Raw genomic sequence first — 22,539 nt, forward strand, 5'->3', positions numbered from 1 at the left:
GTCGGGAAGACGCGTTGAAAATGTGGGGAGACGTGACGGAGATTATTCATGGCGGAACTTTGGCGATTGATGCGGTAAAACTGTTAATGACTTCCTACTCCGGACATCCTCCTTGGCTTCATTTGTTTCCCGAGAAACGATCTTCCTCAAAGCAAAGGAATTGTGCTAGACATTTTCTGTTCCACAATTTCCATCTGATAACACTATGAGTCGAAACTGGATTCCGGCGCTTGTAGCCATTGGAGTGGGAGTCTTTTCAGGTCGGTACTGTTCAGAATGCAGAGAGCCTCCACTAACGTCGCTCCTGCACTGCAGGCTATTACACCTTCCAACCTTTACTGAAGGATCTGCAGGCGGAGAAAGCAGGTTTCCAGCGGTATGTCGCTTTACCTACATTGAGGATAGCCTGTCCTTCGCCCCTTCCATGAACTGATACGATGCCGTTGGATATTTTCAGACTCCAACTAGGAGAGCGAGCACAAGCCCCTAACGGCGCTCAGACCCCTACTGCGAACACAAACGAAGGCTCGAATGCTCCAGTGACGCCAGATACAAAAACCACCCAGGCCGGGAATCCAAAGTAAATAAGCAAGGGAGAATATCGGCTCAGTGGCACTTCCCTAGTGCGATGCCCCCCAGGTACACAAGTGACCTGTCAGAGCTCGCTCCAGCAGATCCCAATCTCAAAATTCTGAAAACGGCTCCCATGGAACGTATAGAGCGAGTGGGAAAAGGTCCGCGTCAAACAACACCTACCACCCTTTTCTGACAAGTAAGTCGGTCATTGGCTATTGAACCCTCATGGTTGACCATCAAGGGTATGTGCATGGTAAAGAAGATGATCCCAAGAGCAATAGATCTTGGAATCTAGTTTGTGGTGGCTCAGTTTGCCTACGAGCAAACATACAAGTAAATATCTCTGCAATCTTGTAACTACTCGCAATTCATAGATATTATTCGGTATTAAACATGTATTATTTATCATATTTCACCAGCGTTAACCTTCCAACAATCATAACTGAAAACAGCCCTATTTCCTATATAAACTCCCCCTGAACCGGGTATGCCAATCACTAGATACACAGTAAGACGATGAACGGGCAAACCAGACTTCTTCAATATACAGCCCAATCCCATTTAACAAGACATTGTAAATAGACCCACGGTGTTAAACTTGACTTTTCCAGATACGCCAGTTCCGTTTGCACCTGACTTCCAAACTAATCGGTTATACTTCTTCCACCAGCTTTCTAGGCCCACTGCTTTCCAAGGGTGTTTCCCCAAAGACTCGTCCTGCGGGAGCACCAAGCCATTCCTCTGATACAATGACCTTGCTCCCCTCGCGTCCACTAATCCATCTGACCATAGCTGGGTCCAGTCTCTCGAATTCATGCGTCTGTTGCTCTGCAGAGGCTGTTTCAGCCGCTTCAGCAGCCGGAATCCGACCACGCCTCTTCGGGGCTTGCTTCCGTAGAAGCCGATTGATCGTATCCATCTGTCCTCTTGCGTCAGTGTTCACTGCTTAACAAGTAAAAATAATTTTGGCCCTGATAGCCATCCAATAGGAAAACAAGACTTCAGAGTGCGCACCTTTTCTTCTTCATTTCGCTTTTCGCTAAGGTTCTTTCTTCGGCGAGCCATTTCCGCACGGCGCATGGCGCGCTCTTCTGCGGTCAAATGCTTCTTGACTTGTGGTTCTGTGCTGCGTTAGGCACTTGCCCTAAGACAGCTTCGCAAGACTTGTAGAAGACTTACCCATTGGGAGTTGCAAAAAATCGTTGCCCAAGTTACCCCTTTGGCGTTTGGTCATCCGGGCAGGGTCGGCAGTAGGAGTATCATCATCACTGTCGAGATCTTCCTCGTCCTCTTCATCCTCATCTAGGTCCTCCTCGCCCCCATTGGCGTTTCCAATTCCACTCTCTTCCTGATCGTCAGGCTCACCTTCGGCATCAGATTCAGGATCAGAGAGCTCCTCGTCATCTTCATCATCATCATCGGCATCTCGTTCCATTTCTTTCGCCTCGACGCCTTTCACTGCTTTAGAATTGGACGCGGCGGATTTGGCGTGTCTTTTTGACACTGGAGGTTGCGGAGGAGCATCATCCATGTCTAAATCTCCATCTGCGTCTGCATCCTCATCGTCCTCACCGGGAGCATCTTCATCGTCCACTTCATCTTCTTCCTGATCGTCCAGATCTTCGTCGCTCGTATCAACTTCGACGAGCTTCTTCTTGGGCCGGCTAGTCCGTGGCCCTGTAACTATGGGGTTTTCTGTGAAAACGTTGACGGAGCGTCTGGAGGCACCATTTCTTGTATTACTACTGGTAACCTCGCGCAGCTTACTTGAAGGCATCTTGACAGTCAAACGAATAGATCTCCTTGACTCCTCCGGAGAGTCTGAGGGAGACCGGAAGACGGTCACTGATGAAGATGCGACAGCGCGAGTAACTCTGGCTGGGGTTCTGGGACTTGCGTTAGAATCCAAGTCTGGTGGATCATCCCGCACAGGGCGGGAGCGAAGTGAGCGGCGCAGAGACATGATCGATCGACAGGATTGACTTGATACGGGGTATGGATGGGAAATTGATCGAGCAAAGGGTATAAAAGGTAACAAGATGAACTCTCAAAAATCGACCAACGAACTGAGTTTGTAAAAATGCAAACAGGAACAGTCAGGGAAAACACAAAATGAGGCGGGGGTTTAGTCTCGTATAGGTGGACAATAGTAGTCAGAGGATAGTCAACAATAAGGCTATCTGAGATGGTTGTGTCATCTGACGGTGAGGCAAGTTCGGTCGTGGAGGAGATACAGAGGGGAAAGGAGGGGAATGATTGATGGACAAGGAAACAGCCATGCGGTAGTTATGACCAACTGACTACGTGGGCCAGTACAGAGAAGTGGTGGTGATGCAGTTCGGGAAGGCACAGGCCATCAATCCCTATCACATCTTTTGACGCCACTTGAAACTTCCCATCCGACATGAAGGACAGAACCAATGGGAACATTCTGGACTAAGATATACACCAGTCAAGGGCGGGAGCGCGGTGAACGCAGCGTTGGTGCGTTTTTTCTCCTGCAACCCCGACAGGATATTACTGTCCGTTCTGTGCGCGGTGGACAGGGATCCCTGACCGAACGAGGGGGGTGGATACAACTTTAATATGATCGGAGAAAAGTGAAGGCCGCGATGCGATAAAAATAAATCATAATAAAAAAAGGGGTACAGTAGTAGATAAAACCCACGGGTAAAATGGGTGGGCTGTTGCCCTGAGTACATGGATCCATGTATGTATACGAAAGGGAATAAAGGGAAAACTCACAAAGGACAATGTCGGATCGGTGAGGTACGTACCACCCAATCGTCTCGAAATTGACGCTTCTGTATATATTTCCAATCGTTGCTGGAGGATCAATGTATATATTACCCAGTCGAACCAATGACTCGCACAGTCCCTGATGATCTTGTTGGTCTATTCCTGTCGCAAATGAACGATGGGAGACAATCGGAACCCGTCATGTTCATCGTTAATTCTGCCGCCAGGCGGTATCTCAATCCCCGACCGCCTACCGTAGACGGGGTTGCCATGTGGGCCAGCATTACCACGCATGACAATACCGAGATTCAACCTTCTCCGGAGGACAGCCGAGGTCGCCAGAGGTCAAAGCATTACTTACTAGCAACTTCTCCCTCACATGGTCGTCGAACTGCCTATCTTTCCTGCCTTCCTCACTTCTTCCTCTTCCAATTGATTGATTTCATGGTAGAATCAATTCATTGTATTTAACTCGTTCTTTCATCCCTTTTAACACACCATGGCTGATTCTAAGCCCAAACCCCCTTCAATCCCCGAATGGCAACGGCCCTCCGCCACCAACTCCGCCTCCGCATCTTCGCCGAGCTCCGATGAGGCTTCACGATCGGATCTTCTACAACAAGCGACCAAGTTCTTAGAAGATGAGTCCTTGCGCGACGCACCGCTAGACCGCAAGGTATCCTTTTTGGAATCTAAGGGTCTCCGACAAGATGAAATTGACAGTCTGCTGGGTGTGTCGCGAAACTCCGAGGCAACCAGCAGTACGGCTGCAATCGAGAGCGATAACAAGACCACCGAGATTAGCACCACGAAGGACACACCAAGCGACGCTGCCTCTTCATCGCCTTCTAATTCGACATCTCAATCATCCTCTTCCCCTGCCGCCACCACCATCCGCAATCGGCAATCCTCGTCCGCTCGTGACGTTCCACCGATCATTACTTACCCGGAATTTCTCGTCAACCAGCCCAAACCCCCTCCACTAGTGTCTCTTCGCAGCCTCCTCTACACTGTCTATGGCGCTGCAGGCCTAGGAGCTACTATGTACGGTGCAAGCGAATACCTCGTGAAGTCCATGATCGCCAACCTATCAAGTGCGCGACACGAACTGGCCGAAACAGCCCAGGATAACCTGAAGAAATTGAACGAAAAGCTGGAGCAAAATGTATCAACCATTCCTCCTCAGCTCACGGCTCGTCACACTCAAACTACTGGCTCCAACTCAGATGATGAGACCGAGTCTGTCACATCCGACCCGGCGGAGCTATTCCACCGTGACGTCGCTGTCCAGACCACGGAAGATTTCAGTCTTGAGAACTCATCCTCGTCAGCTGCGAATACCGCAGACGCAGAATCGTTCGACCCCAGTGCAGCTGTGAATACACATGTAAAGCGACTTGAAGTCATCAAGTCGCATCTCCAAGAATTCTCCGAGACTGAGAAGCAGTCGAGTACGAGCGATGATACTGTTCGTACTAGCCTCAACGAGCTAAATCATTACCTCGATGGACTACTATACAGCAAAGCTGGCTATGGCCCGGGGACCGGCTACGGGGTCTATAGTACGCCCGGCTTTGACAGCAGCGGAAACGCGGCTGGCTTGGGTAAAGGCGAGGAAGACGCCATATCCAACTTCAAGGCTGAAATTAGAGGTGTCAAGGGAGCTTTGTTGAGTGCCCGGAACTTCCCTGCTAGCCGGGGACCGAGAATCAGTAGTGGTATCGGCAGATAAAGGGGGGTGAATAATTCTTTGGTTTGAGGTGACAAGTCAGTATTATGTGAACATATATGTTTCTTCTTGCTTTTCTTTCTTTGGCTTGGTTACGGGAGAGTGTGTCGGTTTCCAGCAATGACCAGCATGGCGTTAGGAATGATTCTGTGTACAATGATATCGAAGATGTCTGCTATACTTCGATTGCAACGTATGCCTTGACGATGGTCCATATTTAACAGTTTGTCACACATAAGAGGTAGATATATTTTTAGTGTATATATATAACTACACTTCGCATCCTATAAAGTCATGCCGAGTAAATCAATAACTGTGCCGAAGCTTTGTGATCAGGTATTCAACACCCCAACAGCAGTAGATTCTTTTCGTACAGAATAATCTAGCATGGAATCATTCCAGAATGGCTCTATATCGAAGGTTCTCAATTATCCATAAGGTGTTACGAATATATTATTCTAGTAGGAGTTGCTTTCTCTAAATACCTGTATTCCTGAAATGCCTCGAGAGCAGCTTAACCGGTGAGATAACAATTTCTGTGAAATGACTGGAAAGGTTTCATACTGATTTCGCTGTAGGTTCCCGAGGCGTCAGGCCGCGCATATCAATAAAGCCGCTTTATATCTCATTGTTTCTATATACGGCCGTCTGCGATGATCTTAACTCTTGAATCAAAGAAGAGGTTTTTCCTTGTTTAACTTCATATAAATCTGTATAAGGCTTTTTGGTCTCTCAAAATAGATAGGTTTAGTCTGCAACTGAACTATCAGATTCAGAAGCTTGTTCACAGTTTGAATTATTCTACATACTCCGTGCTATTTGATGCTTACAAATTTATACGGACAACCCGGCTTTTGAAGAGGGCTTTGGCGTTTCTTCTGTCTTTACAGCAGTATGCGAGGGGCTTGAAACGCTTTAAAGTCTGGTTCTAACGTTGAAAAATACAAATTTGGTGTAAGATCTACTGCTGGTATTCCGAGGATCATGAATAAACAATAAACATAGTAATAACATTTAGACAAGAAGAACAATTTCTAGACCAATACCTGAGAACATCACACTACTGGCCTTGAACGTTGACCAACAACTACACGAAACACATAGACCCTTCTTCTCATACGCACAACTCATGAAAATTGCCTCATACACTGGTTATATGCCGTAGCCCTTTATGGGGTAGCCTTGCTCATGCTGATGAGACGCTTCACACCAACCTATTTATCCGGTTAGAACAAATCAAATACAAGACATGCAAATGTATTGGAAAACTTACCATCCACTGACCGCATTCGTCAGTCCTGTTTGTCAGGATATCCACGTGGATAGCACGTGCCGCTTCGTAATCACGCGCCTGGATGGCACGGGCCAAGTCGGCCATGTCAGAAACGGTGTTTGGCTTGAGTAGATCTCCGTTGTTCAGGTGGTCGAACAGAAGGTTCAACCGCCGATCAGCATCTTCAACTTGTTGCTTGAATGATGTAGGCGCACGGCCCTTGATGCGCTGCATATCCGCCGAAAGGATCTCATAGATAGGCATTGCGTCTTCAGAGATATGGGAACGATCACCAGGTGCTAGACACGTTAGATGGATGACGTGAGGCAATTCAGAGTTACTTACGATACTTAGGAGTCGCAGGGGCCGGAGTCACCTTCTGTTGTGAAGAAGCTGTCCCGGGCCTAGAGGCTGTGGCTGGAGGTGGTCCCTGCTGCATTGGTGGTGGGGGATGCGATGGTGGTGTGCTGGGAGCATACTGGCTCGCCACCGGAGGCTGGGGAGCATATGGTGAGGCAGCTGCCTGTGGAGGTGGAGGAACAGGGCCCCGTGCCTGGAGCTGTGGGTTTGCCGCTTGAGCTGCTGGGCTCGGAGCGTACCGGTTAGTTGGGGGAGGCATAGACGGCGGAGCGTTGTAAGGAGACGGGCCACGTGCAATTGGCGCCGGTGCTCCCATGGGGCCGGGGGTTAGCTGAGGAGGGGATTGAGGCAAGGATGCATAAGGGTTTGGAGGCGGAGTAGGTCCGGGGGGGATAGTAGATGGTGGAGAAGTCACCCGGGGAGGTGGAGCAGTGCCCTTTGGCGGAGGGGGAACCGAGGGTGTCCGCTGAGTAGGTGGAGCTCCGGGTGGTGGAGGTCCCTGAGCGATTGACGGGGACTGGTTCGGGAATGGCGAGCTGATAGGTGCAGCAGCTCCGGCGGGAGTTCCTCTCCGGGGTGTCGGAGCCTTCGCGAAGCCTTCGGGAAGATCGTTCCAAGCAGGGAGGTTGGTAGCTGTAGTGTACGTGGTAACAGTGGCGGGGGATTGATTCGACGCGCGTGGTGGCGGAGGAACCGAACCACCTAGGGGTTTAGCACCATAAGACGGTGCCGGCGTGGGCTGGTATCCTGCGGGAGCATAGCTGCCTCCAGAAACCGGCGCATATGGGTTAGTTGGCTGTGGTGGGGCAGCAGCACCAGGCGGGGCGTAAGGGTTCGAAGCAGGGGCCGGAGGTGCGTATGCATTCGTGGTAGCAGCCGGAGGTGCGTACGGATTGGTAGCAGGGGCCGGGGGCGCATACAAGTTCGAAGCAGGAGCCGCAGGAGCGTATGGGCTCGGAGCTGTGGCTGGCGCAACAGGAGAGAATGTTCTTTGAGGCTGGTAAGCGTTGGTTGTGGGAAGAGGCTTGTTCAGTGGCGTCCCACGACCAGTAGTCGTTTGCTGCGTCTTCTGAGCAGCTGGTTGCCTTGTCGCCAGCTTGATACGATTCCTTGCAACCTCAGCTTCGGGGTGCTTCTCCGGAACGAGGTCCAAATACTTCTGGGCTACTTGTAGTCGTCCGTGAGTAGCGACCACATCAGCATACTCAATGTACTTATCGTACAGGTTGCTGAGCTTCCAGTCGGACTCCTTGGTACGCTCAGTGTCCTGGAACTTGGTGACCTGGCGGAAAATTGTCACCTTCTCGATCAGCCCTTGCAAAGCACGAACATGGATCGAGAAGGAGTTGTCATTTGCGGCTGTTTCAAGGGCCTTCTGCTCAGTCTCGCGAAGCTCCTCGATCCAAATCGCGACAACCTTCTCCAGCTTAGAGCCAGCCAGGAAGCAGAACGAAGCATCTTTGCGAAGGCTCTTGTCGTCCGAAGCCCGAATTTGTTCCTCTAACCGGTCACCGAGGGCGTCGCAAAGATCAGCAAATTCCTTTTCTTCAGCAAAGGTGCACAACGCTGCCATAACTTCCTTCCAGTTAGATAGATCTGCGTTGTACACAACATCCCAAAGGTTCTTGCCAACAATGGATGCTAGCAGGCGAACATAGTTCGGGCTCTCTGTCTGTTTGGAGAAGTAGTGCTCCTGCGCCTTTGCGATGCACTTCTGACCCCCACAAATAGCAATCATAAAAGCATCGGACAAACGATCTTCCTTGAGAGCGACATCCAGTGCCTTCTCAAAGTCACCGAGGAGCAACGCCCTCGTGATGCCCTTATCTGCTTCTGTCTCGGAGCCATTAAAGATGTGGAATGGGTTGTTAGTCTTCGCTCCCTTCGACGCAGCCAGGTCTGACAAGAAGTTGTCTGCTTCAGGACTTGCATCGAACATTGATTGTAGGCGCTTGTGCTTCTTCGCCCCTGGCCCGCGGGATTCTTTAGGAGACTCTCCATTGGTTTCCTCCTTGCCCAAGCCAAGGTTAGCCAGCTTGTCAGCAGCCTCATCGGCAGATTGGTCCTGGAACCCAAGATATTCGGCAAGTCCCTTGCGGGGATTCTCGGAGATCAAAGCCTCGATGACCTTCCAGTCCGCCTTTTCTTCCTCGGTGGCAGCGTTTGCGGCTCTGGTTTCGCAGATGCTTCGAAGATCGCCCTCCTTGAGAGCATTCTCAAAGGTCTCAGTAGACTGCCCAACAGCCTCATCTACTTCGAACGGGGTGATCTTAATCTTGGAGGCACGTTGGCCTTTCTCCACCAAGTTGACAGAAACAACCCTGCCTCCAAAACCGAAAGTGGCGCCACAGGGTCTCTCAAGCCACTTAGGGGCCTTGGGCAAAGAAAAGCTCGAGACCTGCGGCTGGGTCTGTGCCTTCGCAAAGAAGTCCTCCCCATCAAGTGTCTGGTTCTGGTCTGCGATAGCTTGAGCAGATTCGGTGCTGGTGTTCTGAATCGTCTGGACCGCGATCTTGCCATCGAACGAAGCAGTGGCGAAGAAGTTGGGATTATGGGGGTTCCACCGGGTCTGGAAAGTCCAGTTTGTGACGACAGGAAATTCGCCATAGGGGTTACCTGTTTGGGGGTTCCAACAGAGCGTGCGATTGTCCTTTCCAGAAGAGAGAAGCAGGTCGGGATCGTGGCTACACCATGAAAGCGATAAGACGCCAGATTCATGTCCTTTAAGGACCTATGGAATGTCAGTGATACCCAAATCCCTTTGTGCTGACGCCAAGATGCCCAAGCTTACCCTTTCTGGAGCATGGGAATTGCGGAGATCCCAAACATAGATCATGGGGTCCGATTCCAATGGTGTCGCTGTAACGAGTTTCGTAGGCTAGATCATGTTAGAAGCCACACTAGTTTCCAGGGTGATGGATTTAAGCATCTCACCTTCTCAGGATCCCAAGCAACGGCGCTGACAGCTTTACGACCCATATTGTTAAGAGTCAAACTCTCCTTCTTCGTTTTGACATCCCAAACAGTGACAAATCCTGCACTGCTACCGGTGACTAAGATATGTGCAACCTTCTTATTCCAATCCAAACACTCAATATCATCCGCACGGGCAGCGGTACCAAGTCGATATGGGTTTGCGACATTGTTCAAATCGGATATGTAGAGCTATTCCAAGCTATCAGCAATGCATTCCTGCGGGTTCTCAATCCTGACGCAGTCCAGTACCTCTCCTTTTGCACCACCGGTGGCCAACAGATTGGAATGTCTGGGGTTGAATTGAAGGGCCTTGATGGCGCCTGAGTGTTTGGTGGTTCTCGAGATCACGGCGTCGTCACTTTCCGGTAATCAGCCAATGGGACTATATATGAATGACGGTTTCATCTGCAACACACCTCGATCCATTGATCAGCTTATCGGCGTCCCACAGGTCCAGCGACCCGCTCTCCAAAGCTCCAGCTATTACTCCCCGTGTGTTGTCCTCGGATGGGGTCCACGCTAGGTCATTGAAACTATATAAACGGTCGTTAGTACATCACACTTGCATCGTGAATTGAGGGCGAAGTGATAAGTACCCGGAGTCGGTGTCAAACTTCGCAATCGGCTGCAACTCTTCGCCGGTACTCTGACGGTCCAGGCCCAGGTCCCACAGCTCGAGACATGTTTCATTGGAGAAGTCAACGTCGACTGCGCCGGCCCGAGTACCGGTAGCAATCAATGGCGATGCTGCACCGGGAGACCAGGCAAATGTGGCCGTCCGGGGAATCTCCCTCAGACGAACCATGGTGAAATGAAAGGAGCGGAAGTAACGAGAGGTACTATAGATTAGGAGATAACCAGACTATGGAGCGGTCTGGCAGCAACTATCATAAAAGGGGAATCGACAGATTATTAGAACTAAAAGACGAAAAAAGATGTTTCCACACGTAACCTCCCCTCCCTAACGAGACCAGAGGGGTGTATAGAAGTTGCCAAGTAGCAGCGGGATGCGATCGAAACGTCAACTGCACAGTTCCTAATCAACCAAGTGTCCTCCTGGAGGGACCGGGGCGATTGGCGCCTAACCTGTTCGGGCGCTCGCCAAAACACCCGCGGAGGCACGTGATATCAGTTTGCTCGGTCCAGAAAGTCTAGGCAAGGTATCATCCGCCGTGGAGAGCTACGGAAGAGCGTGATATTTGTGACTGGGGCAGAGCCCTCTTACCATTAGCTACAACTCTATGGTGCGGTGACCTCTCCGGCTGTAACACAACCGAGCTTCCGACCAGATATACACCATGAGCGAAGCGGCGCGCTTGAAATCTACCGTCTATGTGGGGGGTCTCGACCAGGCGGTTACTGTGCAGACGCTGGCCGAGGCATTTGTTCCCTTCGGCGACGTTGCTGATATCACGCTCCCAAAGCCCGACGTTCCCAACTCGAATGAGCTCCATCGCGGGTTTGGCTATGTGGAATTTGATGTACCCGAAGATGCCAAAGAAGCGATCGACAACATGGATGGAAGCGAGCTCTACGGGCGTACGATCAAGGTTGCTGCCGCAAAGCCGCAGAAGGACAGCAATGAAGGTCTAGGGAGCAAGACGGCTATCTGGGAACAGGTTTGCAGGGCGATTCAACTTCATTACGGGCAGGTTTCTAATTACGTATGTGCAGGAGGGCTACTTGGCCAAATACGCAGTCGACGAGGAGGATAGGTTGGCGGCAGAGCAGGCTCAAACAGCAGCCAATGATGGTTCTCACGACCCTATGCAAGGATTGGAAGAGCTGGACGTCGCTGGTCCGAAGCCCGAATAAGCTCTAAAGACTCGAATATCATGAGACAGGAAGCCGTACAACAGTAATATTGCAATATTACTCCATCAGAACCCTCCGTTCAAGCGGTACTATATACACGCGCTCCAACCGAGTTTTTTAAAAGTTTCAAATTCTCCCGCGACATCAACTTTCCCGTGAATAGTACAGACCGCCGACAAAAATCACACCAAGGATCGCCATCGCAATTGAAATATGGTAATACACTTTAGTGCTCACGGCTCTCAGGGCTGTTGCGGCTAAGACGGAGAGTCTTGTCGGTCATGAGCTTCTTGCCGCTGGAGTAGATAGCAGCTCCAACAGCGACGCTAGAAGAAATTGCGTCAGCATAAGCGCATGTTTAGTCTGGGGAGGTAGCAGCTGGGGGGATTGATCATGTAATATAGAGTTCAGGGAATCTCAAAACAGTAAACATACCCAAGGACGATACCTAATGGCAGAACGGTTAGACACATTGTGTTCCATGGAGAAAGCTTTAAATCAATGACATACCGAGAGGAATCAACTCTGGGGGGACCCTCTTGAGGGTGCGCAGACGCTGGGAGATAGTGTGAGCTGTAGCTTTCAGTTAGTCCAATTCTATCCCTAGGCAATCCTCCTGTAATCGAGACTCAATTGCAGGTCGTTAGGGTTCCCATACCGCTCTGGGCCTCCTTCTATAGCGATCGTTAGCACACAGGACTCGAAGCCGTTTTTTCCCGGGCCGAAGAACACCAAAATAGACTTACAGGAGTAGGGAAAGCAAAAGGCCGAGAGGCCTGCATCCGCATGACACGAGTGGGGAACATGGTGAAGGTGGACGTTGAGGTGGGAGCAGAGATGGTGGTGGGATGAAGATCAGATGTGGTGACGGAAGCTCACGACGTTTGAAGGGAGGTTTGAGTAGTACTGCCTTAGGCTGGATTCGGGTGTTTAGGAAATCTTGCCGCATGAGTGGCTCGCTAGACCGCCCGCGGTCACTCCCGGATTCACTGCTTCACGGGATCATTCCACCACTCCACTGGCGCAAACCTCACCCCATCTTCCTTCTCCAACTCCCCTCTCACCCACGCCCAACCCACCCCATATACCTCTTTTAAATTTCCTCTAGAGACCTTTCTGTCTCCTCACAGTCAAAATGGGTGCTATTCCTGAGGCCGATCCCGATGAGCCTATGGAGACCAAGCCCTTCAAGTTCGTCACAGGTGAGCTCAATCGCAGCCAATCTTGTGGCTTAGAGCCTCAAATCGGAGTCAATTGCTAACTTAAGTGCAGCTGGTACGTGATCATTAGGTCTATTACCGATTGGATCGCTCGCAATGCCGCCGCAGTCGAGGTTTTCATACTAGGTGGAGTCCATATGTGGTGCTGACAACTTCTGGTGTAACAGGCTATGATGCTCGCTTCCCCCAGATGAACCAGTACGTAAACCTTAAATGATATACGACTCAATTCCTTCCATGCAACTGCTAATTCCTGTCTTCACCCCAGGACCAAGCACTGCTGGCAAAACTACGTCGACTACCACAAGTGCGTCACCGCCAAGGGCGAGGATTTCCGTCCATGCCGTCAGGTATGTCACCTCTCTTCCGTATCCCCGACGTGGGACCGAAAGAAAACCAATCTTGCACGTAAAGATAGATGGGCTAACCACTGATCCAGTTCTACCACGCTTTCCGCTCCCTGTGCCCCAAGGCGTGGACTGACCGCTGGGACACCCAACGCGGTATGTAAATTTCTTTTCCTCATGGTCCAAATTGCCCATCAGCGACTAATCTTACTCCAACAGAGGCTGGAAACTTCCCCGTCCGCCTGGACCACTAGACGAGTAACAAGTCATTGTTGATTGATTTTCCAAGCATTTTTTGTGTCAACATGTACTCTACCTGATCAAAACGGGAATACAAATCCGTCCCTTGGACTGGCTCGGGAGAAAGATATATATAGATCCGCCGTAGCTGAAAATCCATTGTGCCCCTATTCTGGTCTATCTCTTGTCCTTCGCATATGTAGAAGAATGTACGATTCGCCTTATGGTACCAGCAATTAGCGCCTCTCATTCCAACCAATACTAGTAGAGATATCGGTAAGCGGAATATGCAAGAACGGTTGAGCTAATAGCCGCGAATGACAACCCAGTAGAGTTTATTCTTCTATGTAATATCCGAAGCAACAAATCATTCTATCTATTCCAACTCAACATATAGCCAACATATAGCCAACAAAAACCAGTGCTGCAACCGCGAAGTCACTTTCGGCACTGAGACAGTCTATGATAGATAAGCAAATTGCTGAAGCAAAGGACCGATACCCGGTATATTTAAAAAAGAATCTCCCAATATAAGAGTATCTCGGTGCAGCCAAAGGACAGCACACGTAGAAATCGAGGGGCCAAAGAGGCCAACCAAATCACACAGAGGCGTGAAAAAAAAAAAACAAAAAAAAAAAAACAAAAGAAGCACACACAGAAAAGGTATGTACACCAGATAAAACGAACTTTTTTGCCACCCAATGCTTTCGCCAAAAAACCATATACAGAAAAATTAGAGAAGGATAAAACTAGTTTATCGCAAGATCGAGCAAATCAGGAATATATAAAAAGAGATGGAGGAAAGAAAGAAAAAAAGGTCTATCTATGCTGTGTGCTTCTCTTCGGAGACGCCCTTCAGCAGACGATAGAGCTTCTTGTGCTCTTCCAGGAAGATGAATGTAGCGATGGTATGGGGACCCAGGCGGATGAAGCTAGGAACCCAGCCGCGGAAGGCCCAGGCGAAGCCTTCCTTGCGGGTGATGTCTCGTAGGAGACCCACGATGTTGTGGCCGTGGCTCTCAGCCGGGGAAGCGCTCATCACACGGGTCTTAATCACGTCCACGGGGCTGCAGACGGTTGTCGCGACGAAACCAGCCATGAAGGACGCAGTGAAATGAGTGCCCAGGTTATCAGACATGCCGAACCTGTCGATGCAGAGACGCTTAAAGGTGTCGTATGAGGCCAATTGCGATGCGGTCATCAGCACGGCACGAGTCGAGTTGGGCCAAACGCCACGGAACAGACTTGCGGGACCTTCGTGGCGGGTCATCTGGACCAGTCCGTGGAAGGCATGTCTGTAGTTACGGCGTTGCTCTATGGGGAGAGCTGCGTCGGACTGCATGCGCACGTTCATAACGTCGGCCGGGTTTCCTGCGATACCGCCAAGGAAGCCGGATGTACAGGCCATCCCGACCAGGGTGAGGGTGCTGGTGGGAGCATCGGGCGATGTGAAGCGCGATTTCAGCTCTTCATATATACCGAAGCGAGTGGTGGAATACGTTATCTGTCGCAAGAGCGCGGCCGAAAGCTACATGATTGTTGCACTGTAAGCAAGAGGTCTCTCTCTCTCTCTCTATCTTTTCCTCCCGTTTCCCCTGGGACCCACACGGATTGAACGTACCCCTCTATATATACCCAAAATTCCATCACTCTTAATCACATGGCCAAAAGTGCCCAGCATGGTGGTTGGCGCTCCGGGCCCACGTGTTTGCAAGCGAACCTATTTTTTTCATCGATTAGCGTCACCGTGACGCGAGAGAAAAAAGGACATGGGCAGAAAACGCATAACACAGCCGATAAGGTCCAGGAATAATTTACCTTCACTATAGAATTAGTGTTAGTTAAATTCAGTTCTAAAAACCATATTTTAATAAAGAAAGTAGCCATATGTTGAGGGCTTACCAAGATCCAAAGGGTGCGTCACAGTGGCCGCAAAACATGATGCAGAGCCACCAAACCAGAACGGATAATGCACCTTTTTCACGGGAACAGCAGCCCGGGGAGGCTGCGACATCTCCAACTTTGCGCTGCTTGCCATCCTGGTGGACAAGATGTGAACAATCCAGCGAGGGGAAGGGAAGCGGAGAGCGTATCGGACTAAGCGATTTCGAAAAGTAGGAGACCAGCTTGTACGGAGTACAAGTACCTAAATGTCTTAGACTGGAAATTCTAAAATGCGTCGGAGCCTTGATCTATCTCCGAGCCCGCAGTGGCCTTCGGCAGCATAACCGGCGCCGGAGGCAATCAGCCAATCATGTACTCGGTTTTGGCCGGGCAAACGGTAAACCCTCGGTAATACAGTGGAAGAAAGACAGGGATATCCGCGGGCTCATTCTTCGCGAAGAAGGCGTCTTGGAACGTTTGTCTACTTCAACATGATCGGTTCTTGATGTACTGCCGAGGGGCTTCATTCCAAGGCTTCATGTAGGATGACATCACTTCTCCTGCATTAGTTGATGACAGTGTACTGAGTATACTGTGTAGTGTCTGCTAAGTAATGGTAAACGTGATCGCAAGGATGTATTTTAGATCACATTGCCAGACAGAAGCAGCTTAGTTAGGCCATGTGGTGTCCTGGAGGACATGTGGAGTCAACGAAGCATCTCGAATACTTCGAATAAGTCTAATTTAAGCTCTGTTTTGACAACAAAGTGTTCTAGATGAGAGTATAGTATGGACAAGTCTCATCTCTCCATTTACCTCACTCAAGCCAGGGATCTCCATTGGCCAACATAGTTCTGTATCGAAGAATAAGATACCCCGTACATACACATCCTATTTGTTAGCAGACAAAGCTTTGGTAAGAGAGCATTCGAGCAAGTCAATTTCCTTCCACGTCTTTTGGACTTGTGAAAATAACGTAGGCCCGATGGTATTTATTAATCAAACATGCCAATCAGAGCAAATTCAGAGAAGACCAAGGACTCGTGTAGGCACGGCTGCGGAAGAGGTACTTGACTATTTCTTAGTAGCTTCAAGCACTATGGCTGCGATTTGAACTGTTTCATTCATTTTGAGTCTCTATATTGTAATTTAGTATGACATGCTCATACAAGCCCTTGAGGATACAAAGCCAATATAACATTCAACAACTCGACGCAAAGCTGCCATCGACTCGTATAAGCACGGTATAATCCCATTCGCGCCGCTGTTCCCTAACCTAAAACTCCGACCAGATGCTTTGAAGTAGCAATTATTGAATATGAAGGCATGCTTTTCCTGTTAATTCTTGTCTTCCCGGTTTTTCACTTTTGTGCCCCTACCATCAATAGCTTGGGTACACGTTAATATCTCAAAGAAAAGAGAAATCAATTAAAAACCATACCCACCACCTCCATATGGAGTTGCACCATACGGAGTTGCTGCGCTTGCTCCCCAAGCACTTGCACCGCCATTAGCGTAAGCAGTGAAGCCTCCATCAATGCCCTCTGGTGGCTCATATGCATCTGGACTGCGTACACCCATCATATCTTCATCCTCCCCACCCATAACACCATTGCGGTCGCCGTCACCAGTGCCAGACAGTGCCGAAATAACAGATGCAAGCTTGCGTTGTAAGACAGTGATCCCTTGCTGGATGATCATATCCGGCTCAAGAACGCCGACGCTCTCGACATCGATATAGAAATTGTTGGGTTGCGCATCGTAATCGAAGGGTTGGTCCGGGGGAGCAGCGTGTTCCCATGCAGCATTGTGAGAGACGGGCCTGCTTCTGTCAGTACTAGAAAAGCACTTTCCCCAGAGACTTTCTGAGAATAAAATGGTGATGCGACTTACCATTCTTTAATAGGATCTTCTTCGTACCAATAATCCACATGTTTGAGGTTATTGTGTGGATCATATTCGAAACCAACTGCTGCGGTGGGCATCCACTTGGCGTGTTCTTTGGCAATACCCTTCTTGGCGATACATGTCATTTTAAGCTCTTGCCCACGTCGCAATTTACAGATCAGGGGTCCATTGCCTTCTGGATCAGTGATAACCGGATTCCCGACCCATTCATTCGCCCGCTCGCCACTGACCACCAAATCCCGCGCATACACGCGCATAATGTCGTCGCCGGTGCAGCGCGCATGTAAAGTGAGCGTCACGCTGCACCGCGCGCAGTGGTCCTCGCACTCGCAGTCGCGAGTGTACTCAACGTCCTGGTCACAGTTCTTGGAATTCAGAGGGATGAGACCCAGTCGGTGGGCAAGAAACTCGTCCGGAAGCACAGAGGTGTTCTTCTCGACTTCAACTAGATCGATAGCAATAGTGGGGACTTCAGCAAGCATAGTTCGGCGGAGAGAGTTGGCGAAGGCGAGATCGACGGAGCTGAGTTTGAAATCGACTCGGTAGGGTTCGGCCTACAGTTCTGTTAATACCTGAGGGCTCGTGGTGGCGCTTCTGTTCATAAGTTTAACTTGGTATTCGAGATTTTCTTGACCATACCTCTCGCACTGTGACCTGGGGCCCTGTAGGCTCGATATCCATTTCATAATCCATGTTGGCGACGAAGCAGCGGTGCGGGCTGCCAACTTCAGATCGGAAACGGTAGCTTTTAATAATTTGTTTATAACACAGTTTAAGTTTGTAAAGAAAGTGGTTATAACAAACGACGTCTTGGCCGGTCAAAGGTGAAAGGAAAGCGATAGGGAGCTGGGTTTGAAGAAGAGCGTTAGGCGCGAGCGTTGAGTTCGGCTCCAAACTGAAGTTCCGCGCTTTCCCTGTTTGGGTATCTACAGATTTACTTAGTATTGACGACCTCATTCACAATACAAACTATTGGTAAACACATGACGCAGATAACCAATAATTCTGAAAAATATATATATATATATATATATATTATCTAGTATCTATGTCTATTACTTCACCTGATGGATATTTATATGCTAACTGATACGCATGAGATTACTCATGTCTACGTGTTCAATAAGAATATTTTTGCTGCTGAATCTCACAATCACGAGTCGCTTGGAGAATAGTCTATTTTTTGTGGGGTTTTCTTCTCTTCTTGACTCCTATTTCTGCATGAGTGAAAAGCCATATCATCAACAAAGGCACAAGCAGACCCATGTCACCAGTAGGCCAGTTGCCCTAACCGCATAGGCGGCGTCGCAAAGAGCTGTAAGTAGATGGTTAAACCATGTCAGAGTCAAAAGCAAACTTTGGTATCCAGATGACCAAATATCCTCTCCGCGAGTAGGATTCGATAGAATGATGATGTTCAAGCGACATCAGTTACAACTTTTCGTCCGTCCACGCTAGCGCTGTCCATGCGCTTCTAACTCTCTATTCGACGGATCGTCATGATATCTATAGTGGTGAGTGTGTGAATCCGATGCCATGCGCATACCGTCCCAAGTCGCCAAGTGGGTATGTCAAGCAAGGCATGTAATGACAACTCGAACTCCAGCAGAGCACCGCCAACCATTACAAAAAGGGATGTTCAGACAAAAGAAGGCAAGCAAGAAGGTAACCGGTGTAGAAAGATTTTCTCAGGGAGAAAGGAAAGAATCACGTCAAGTCGTAACGGGAAGACCAAGAGATCGCAGGTGATCTTCCACAGGCTCCTCGCCTATCCAGCTCCGGGACCGGAATATCAGGCAAGGGAAGGCAGTCGCTACCGTTTCATGGAGCTGCGATTCAATGCCTCTAAGAGCTCTGGGCGGCTCGCAAGAGCAGCTGCGGCTTGCGCATATGAGACCCATTGACGTTTTCGTTTATGCATTTCTGGCCATTGCGCTTCCTCACGGTCAACGGTGACCTCGAAGAATTGGTAAGTTGCCTTGGGTGCATGCGACGTCAATAGAGTAGAGGGGCGCATGTCAGGGATCAACCCCAAATCTCTAAGCACTGTGCAGATTATGCCACCCTCTTCCCAGGCCTCTCTGCAAGCGGCTTGTTGGGCGGTTTCTTCATCGGTTTCCCATCCACCTTTGGGAAGTACCCAGCCACCTCGTCCCGCAGATTGAATCATAAGCACCTGTGACTTATCGGTCGACAAGGGGACCACACCGGCCACAAGACGTTCGCCTTTCGATCCGTATCCTATTATTGATATACAGGTTAGCAATGGTATGCGCGACATAGCCGACGATAGCAGAGAGGGGATGGGAAAACGACGCGCGTAGTTCGAACGGGACATGGAGAGGGGCACAATTGGGCCCATATATCTCCAGGGACAAGCACTCACGTTGGTTTTTCCGTCCTGTGCGGGACTCCATTGACCGAGTTTGATCCACCATCTTGGATCAAGAAACAGAGAAAATAGGTCAAACAATAAGAACCCTCTACGCCACCTGGGCCAGATAGGCTATAGATAGAGGGATTGGATGAATCAGTGATGGGCAGCTCGCGCTGCAGTCCACGCGACAAGGAACCAAAAGAGTGTAGGGTTTGCGGAAAGTAAAAGAGAAGGTTGTCAATGACACAATAACGAGGCGAAGTATATGGGGTCAGAAGTCCGGAGATGAACTTTTTTAAACTTCAAACGACGGATATTCTGAGCCAAAAAGAAGAACCAGAACTGGTGAAAGAGAGCTGGTTCAGGACCCGTCGACCCTAATTTTTTTTCTACCCCCGGAACTTGGGAAAGCGAGGCGGTCGAGAAAAAAAAAAGTAGGGGAATTTTTTTGGAGGGGAAGGATTGGAAAAAAAAGCTTCAGGAACTAGGTATCCCCGTTCACTCCCGCAGCGGACGGGAACCTCGAAGGAGATGTGAAGGTACAAGAAGACATGGTAATCAGAAGGGCAGCATAGAAATAAGAGAAAAAGGATAGAGGGACAGGAAATGGGAGGAACGGAGGGGGAGGCGAGAGAACGGGGAATCAGAGACAGCTTAGGTTGGGGAGTATAATGGGCGGCGCGGTCCGGCAGGACGAGTCGCTCTCTCTCGCCCGGAGCGGACTTTGCTGGGCGGTACTTACGGGTACGTACGGTACCCTGATTCGGCCTCAATAGGTAACGGATTGGTCCGCATTTGTGTGTGCGGTGGGCATGCTTGGTATTACCGAGACAATACTGGCCTCCGGTATGCCTCCCCTTAATCCTGTCTCCAGTTATCTTGAATGTATTATAATAATTTATTTTGAGTCTTAGTTCTGGAAAGTCCACCCCCCAGTCTTTTCTTTTATTATTATAATATTCCTTTCTTTTGCTTTAATTTAGTAGATTTCTAGTTCTTACTCCTTTTTTTTTTTTTTAACAAAAAAAAAATCTCTCTTAGATGGTCCAACTCCTTATTTTCACCAATACTTTCCCCAGTCAACTTGTAGGTATTGTATGGTTGTATGGAATGTAGCAAACGTGTGGAGTTGGCCGAATGATTGTACCCAAGGATCTTGAAAGAGACAAACCGACAGGTGAGGTAAGTATGTTTCCAATTCCATAGTAATGACTCCTGAGTCTTCCGATGCATTGCGGACCTCGTCGGTTCCACAGTAACCTCTTGGTCACCCAAGGGACCACACAAATGGGAAAGCGAACTCGGGAGTACCGCCGTGCTGGTGAAATGATCACTCACACACTTGCTACTCAGACCCTGTCAGGAACTCGGCTCTTTCCAGTGCCTGTTGTTACAAACAGGCTTCTATGTATGCATGCACATGCAATACGAAAAACGCCACATAAGAGCTCCCTCAGATCTGGCGCAAATGGATTAATAAAAAAGATCCTTCACCATGTAGAGAGGGACTGGATTAAGTTCTGTCCGTCTCCATCGGACTTAGCCCTTTGTCTGACGAAGTAAACGACGATGGCCGCCACAAGCGCGCCGCATTCGTTGCGCTGATGTTCTCGGGCGTAAGTAGTATACTATGCATGTATGTACTTAGCTTAATACCTAGATAGTACAAGTTCTGGTCAAAACTGGATGTAGAATGGAACTATAACTTCCTTTAAATTAACCTTTTATGGCTTGCGCTCTTCTAGCCAAAAAAGAAAAGGAAAAAGTGCAAAAAAAAAAAAAAAAGCACATTCAACCTCGCATTTTGGTACCAGTGATTAGTTGGCCACTAGTCACACACTGCAAACAAAAATAACTAATCACCATGAGTTTCCCAGAATTAGGATCGATCCACATGGTTAACCAACTTTGTACAGCGAATGGGTACTGTATACACTTATGTGATAATCGGAACAAATAGTTGTGTAATCAAAGTATTAGATTTCCTTGTGGAACGAGGTGATAGAATAACCAGCAGCAGGCCGAGTTCCCACGATCCCCTCGGGACCTCGTTGCACGGACGCGTCCTTTGCAACCTGTGTCCATGGGTCAAGATTACCCTCTTCTTCTTGGGTAGTAACAGAGTGTGCATCGCCCTTTTGTGGATGCTAGCATATCCCCACATTGCATGCGACAGACTCGAGGAGCGAGTTATCGTACCTATATAATTTTTTTTTTTCATACGTGCCCATAGAGAGATGCATCAGCGTATCAATTTTCAAGATTCTTTGGGAGGCGTAAGTAGGTATGATTGTGGCCTTCTCTATTTTGTTTTATTTCAATCTAATTTCTTCCTTTTTACGGTGCTGGTTACTGGGCACTCCCATTCCCCTTGTCATCCAGACAAGCCTTGGGGTTATTGGGTACCATCCAGCATGCCTGCATACATTATTAGTCTTCAAAACCAGCATCACAGAATGACTGATCCAACTAAATGCGGGGCTTCAACAACGATTATTCAGTCCATGCCGCTCTCTCTTTTTACTTTCTTTATGTTTGAAGACACGAAACAGGTAAAAGGAAAAAAAGAAAAAGAAAAAATCTACCTTTCAGACGTCAAAGTCAAACCCAGATCAGAGCTCGCCTCGCCCCATTAAATCTATTAATGGCGATGATGTAGGTGTACATATGTCCTGTTCTTATGTCCTCTGTGAACCTATAGGGGATTTGTAGATCATAGCCGGGGGTAAGGAGGGGGGAGGGTTACTTAAGATAGTGCGGGCTAAAACTACGAAGGATTTCGGACTACCAAAGAAGGTATGCCTATCGTATTCAAGGGCAACTCGGTCAGATTGGGAAGGATGATGGTGGCGATTGAGTGGTGAAGTGACAACACAGCAAATACACAGTATTTATTGAGTTAGTGCGGATCTTTTGTGTCGATACTTGACGTTTGGGATACTTCGACATGTGATGTCATGGTCACTTCTGAAATAGTAAATTGGATTGAATGAAACCACTTGAAACCGAATGATGGATCAGCCGAGACAAGGTTCAATGGATTGTCGCAGCACAACATTCCAACGGCCATCAATAATAAGGATTGACCGTTGGGA

General features: G+C 49.0%; 11 protein-coding genes across 11 annotated transcripts; 4 read left to right on the forward strand and 7 right to left on the reverse strand.

Moving 5' to 3' along the window:
- The first annotated feature begins 2 nt into the window (after positions 1–2).
- Positions 3–968, forward strand: BDV37DRAFT_247190 (uncharacterized protein). The gene is made up of 3 exons (XM_032081840.1): positions 3–260; positions 316–376; positions 458–968. Exons 1-3 carry the CDS (start codon positions 206–208, stop codon positions 582–584), a joined length of 243 nt encoding a protein of 80 aa, XP_031941962.1. The 5' UTR covers positions 3–205; the 3' UTR covers positions 585–968.
- BDV37DRAFT_247194 (PAPA-1-like domain-containing protein) lies at positions 965–1,778 on the reverse strand. Its single transcript, XM_032081841.1, has 2 exons — positions 1,591–1,778; positions 965–1,495 (listed from the first exon to the last, which is right to left on the reverse strand). Exons 1-2 carry the CDS (start codon positions 1,654–1,656, stop codon positions 1,229–1,231), a joined length of 333 nt encoding a protein of 110 aa, XP_031941963.1. The 5' UTR covers positions 1,657–1,778; the 3' UTR covers positions 965–1,228.
- On the reverse strand, positions 1,664–2,741 carry BDV37DRAFT_108338 (uncharacterized protein). Its single transcript, XM_032078317.1, has one exon. It carries the CDS (start codon positions 2,537–2,539, stop codon positions 1,721–1,723), a length of 819 nt encoding a protein of 272 aa, XP_031941964.1. The 5' UTR covers positions 2,540–2,741; the 3' UTR covers positions 1,664–1,720.
- A 783-nt stretch (positions 2,742–3,524) lies between these two features.
- On the forward strand, positions 3,525–5,354 carry BDV37DRAFT_247198 (peroxisomal membrane anchor protein conserved region-domain-containing protein). The gene has a single exon (XM_032081842.1). It carries the CDS (start codon positions 3,815–3,817, stop codon positions 5,045–5,047), a length of 1,233 nt encoding a protein of 410 aa, XP_031941965.1. The 5' UTR covers positions 3,525–3,814; the 3' UTR covers positions 5,048–5,354.
- Positions 5,355–6,165: 811 nt separating this feature from the next.
- sec31 (putative protein transport protein (SEC31)) lies at positions 6,166–10,679 on the reverse strand. Its single transcript, XM_032078319.1, has 8 exons — positions 10,250–10,679; positions 10,070–10,186; positions 9,903–10,011; positions 9,612–9,842; positions 9,469–9,555; positions 6,663–9,408; positions 6,318–6,616; positions 6,166–6,258 (listed from the first exon to the last, which is right to left on the reverse strand). The coding sequence occupies exons 1-8, from the start codon at positions 10,456–10,458 to the stop codon at positions 6,214–6,216; spliced, it is 3,843 nt and encodes a 1,280-aa protein (XP_031941966.1). The 5' UTR covers positions 10,459–10,679; the 3' UTR covers positions 6,166–6,213.
- A 1-nt stretch (position 10,680) lies between these two features.
- Positions 10,681–11,839, forward strand: BDV37DRAFT_108410 (RNA-binding protein). The gene is made up of 2 exons (XM_032078320.1): positions 10,681–11,272; positions 11,328–11,839. Exons 1-2 carry the CDS (start codon positions 10,952–10,954, stop codon positions 11,466–11,468), a joined length of 462 nt encoding a protein of 153 aa, XP_031941967.1. The 5' UTR covers positions 10,681–10,951; the 3' UTR covers positions 11,469–11,839.
- Positions 11,695–12,274, reverse strand: BDV37DRAFT_282687 (uncharacterized protein; the record flags this gene model as incomplete). Its single annotated transcript, XM_032087104.1, has 5 exons — positions 11,695–11,794; positions 11,904–11,916; positions 11,979–12,041; positions 12,127–12,142; positions 12,215–12,274. 5 exons carry the CDS (start codon positions 12,272–12,274, stop codon positions 11,695–11,697), a joined length of 252 nt encoding a protein of 83 aa, XP_031941968.1.
- A 240-nt stretch (positions 12,275–12,514) lies between these two features.
- Positions 12,515–13,923, forward strand: BDV37DRAFT_247236 (cytochrome c oxidase subunit VIb). Its single transcript, XM_032081844.1, has 5 exons — positions 12,515–12,670; positions 12,856–12,886; positions 12,957–13,038; positions 13,128–13,191; positions 13,255–13,923. Exons 1-5 carry the CDS (start codon positions 12,604–12,606, stop codon positions 13,287–13,289), a joined length of 279 nt encoding a protein of 92 aa, XP_031941969.1. The 5' UTR covers positions 12,515–12,603; the 3' UTR covers positions 13,290–13,923.
- BDV37DRAFT_247242 (putative mitochondrial dicarboxylate carrier) lies at positions 13,891–15,374 on the reverse strand. Its single transcript, XM_032081845.1, has 4 exons — positions 15,178–15,374; positions 15,123–15,125; positions 14,897–14,997; positions 13,891–14,803 (listed from the first exon to the last, which is right to left on the reverse strand). The coding sequence occupies exons 1-4, from the start codon at positions 15,311–15,313 to the stop codon at positions 14,099–14,101; spliced, it is 945 nt and encodes a 314-aa protein (XP_031941970.1). The 5' UTR covers positions 15,314–15,374; the 3' UTR covers positions 13,891–14,098.
- Positions 15,375–16,259: 885 nt separating this feature from the next.
- Positions 16,260–17,900, reverse strand: BDV37DRAFT_247244 (DNA-directed RNA polymerase II core subunit RPB3). The gene is made up of 3 exons (XM_032081846.1): positions 17,707–17,900; positions 17,053–17,621; positions 16,260–16,981 (listed from the first exon to the last, which is right to left on the reverse strand). The coding sequence occupies exons 1-3, from the start codon at positions 17,758–17,760 to the stop codon at positions 16,588–16,590; spliced, it is 1,017 nt and encodes a 338-aa protein (XP_031941971.1). The 5' UTR covers positions 17,761–17,900; the 3' UTR covers positions 16,260–16,587.
- Positions 17,901–18,848: 948 nt separating this feature from the next.
- Positions 18,849–19,669, reverse strand: BDV37DRAFT_108506 (NUDIX hydrolase). Its single transcript, XM_032078322.1, has 2 exons — positions 19,454–19,669; positions 18,849–19,308 (listed from the first exon to the last, which is right to left on the reverse strand). The coding sequence occupies exons 1-2, from the start codon at positions 19,503–19,505 to the stop codon at positions 18,881–18,883; spliced, it is 480 nt and encodes a 159-aa protein (XP_031941972.1). The 5' UTR covers positions 19,506–19,669; the 3' UTR covers positions 18,849–18,880.
- Between the last annotated feature and the right edge of the window lie 2,870 nt (positions 19,670–22,539).

The sequence above is a fragment of the Aspergillus pseudonomiae genome, assembly GCF_009193645.1.
Source record: "Aspergillus pseudonomiae strain CBS 119388 unplaced genomic scaffold BDV37scaffold_29, whole genome shotgun sequence".
Taxonomy (NCBI): Eukaryota; Fungi; Ascomycota; class Eurotiomycetes; order Eurotiales; family Aspergillaceae; genus Aspergillus; species Aspergillus pseudonomiae.

Bases quoted from the DNA above. Each gene is read 5' to 3' on its own strand.
- BDV37DRAFT_108506 (XM_032078322.1), bottom strand. From the start codon at position 19,505: ATGGTGGATCAAACTCGGTCAATGGAGTCCCGCACAGGACGGAAAAAC. The intron at 19,309-19,453 runs GTGAGTGCTTGT...TATCAATAATAG, and splicing joins CACAGGACGGAAAAACCAAC to GATACGGATCGAAAGGCGAA.
- BDV37DRAFT_247198 (XM_032081842.1), top strand. From the start codon at position 3,815: ATGGCTGATTCTAAGCCCAAACCCCCTTCAATCCCCGAATGGCAACGG.
- sec31 (XM_032078319.1), bottom strand. From the start codon at position 10,458: ATGGTTCGTCTGAGGGAGATTCCCCGGACGGCCACATTTGCCTGGTCT. The intron at 10,012-10,069 runs GTGTGTTGCAGA...ATTACCGGAAAG, and splicing joins AAGCTGATCAATGGATCGAG to TGACGACGCCGTGATCTCGA. The intron at 9,843-9,902 runs GTACTGGACTGC...AGCTTGGAATAG, and splicing joins CCGGTGGTGCAAAAGGAGAG to CTCTACATATCCGATTTGAA.
- BDV37DRAFT_247242 (XM_032081845.1), bottom strand. From the start codon at position 15,313: ATGGCAAGCAGCGCAAAGTTGGAGATGTCGCAGCCTCCCCGGGCTGCT. The intron at 14,804-14,896 runs GTACGTTCAATC...ACAATCATGTAG, and splicing joins TTTTGGGTATATATAGAGGG to CTTTCGGCCGCGCTCTTGCG.
- BDV37DRAFT_108338 (XM_032078317.1), bottom strand. From the start codon at position 2,539: ATGTCTCTGCGCCGCTCACTTCGCTCCCGCCCTGTGCGGGATGATCCA.
- BDV37DRAFT_247194 (XM_032081841.1), bottom strand. From the start codon at position 1,656: ATGCGCCGTGCGGAAATGGCTCGCCGAAGAAAGAACCTTAGCGAAAAG. The intron at 1,496-1,590 runs GTGCGCACTCTG...GCAAGAGGACAG, and splicing joins AGCGAAATGAAGAAGAAAAG to ATGGATACGATCAATCGGCT.
- BDV37DRAFT_247244 (XM_032081846.1), bottom strand. From the start codon at position 17,760: ATGGATTATGAAATGGATATCGAGCCTACAGGGCCCCAGGTCACAGTG. The intron at 17,622-17,706 runs GTATGGTCAAGA...ACAGAACTGTAG, and splicing joins CCCAGGTCACAGTGCGAGAG to GCCGAACCCTACCGAGTCGA. The intron at 16,982-17,052 runs GTAAGTCGCATC...TGACAGAAGCAG, and splicing joins GAAGATCCTATTAAAGAATG to GCCCGTCTCTCACAATGCTG.
- BDV37DRAFT_247190 (XM_032081840.1), top strand. From the start codon at position 206: ATGAGTCGAAACTGGATTCCGGCGCTTGTAGCCATTGGAGTGGGAGTC. The intron at 261-315 runs GTCGGTACTGTT...CCTGCACTGCAG, and splicing joins TGGAGTGGGAGTCTTTTCAG to GCTATTACACCTTCCAACCT. The intron at 377-457 runs GTATGTCGCTTT...GGATATTTTCAG, and splicing joins GAGAAAGCAGGTTTCCAGCG to ACTCCAACTAGGAGAGCGAG.
- BDV37DRAFT_247236 (XM_032081844.1), top strand. From the start codon at position 12,604: ATGGGTGCTATTCCTGAGGCCGATCCCGATGAGCCTATGGAGACCAAG. The intron at 12,671-12,855 runs GTGAGCTCAATC...CTGGTGTAACAG, and splicing joins GCCCTTCAAGTTCGTCACAG to GCTATGATGCTCGCTTCCCC. The intron at 12,887-12,956 runs GTACGTAAACCT...TCTTCACCCCAG, and splicing joins CGCTTCCCCCAGATGAACCA to GACCAAGCACTGCTGGCAAA.
- BDV37DRAFT_108410 (XM_032078320.1), top strand. From the start codon at position 10,952: ATGAGCGAAGCGGCGCGCTTGAAATCTACCGTCTATGTGGGGGGTCTC. The intron at 11,273-11,327 runs GTTTGCAGGGCG...ACGTATGTGCAG, and splicing joins AGACGGCTATCTGGGAACAG to GAGGGCTACTTGGCCAAATA.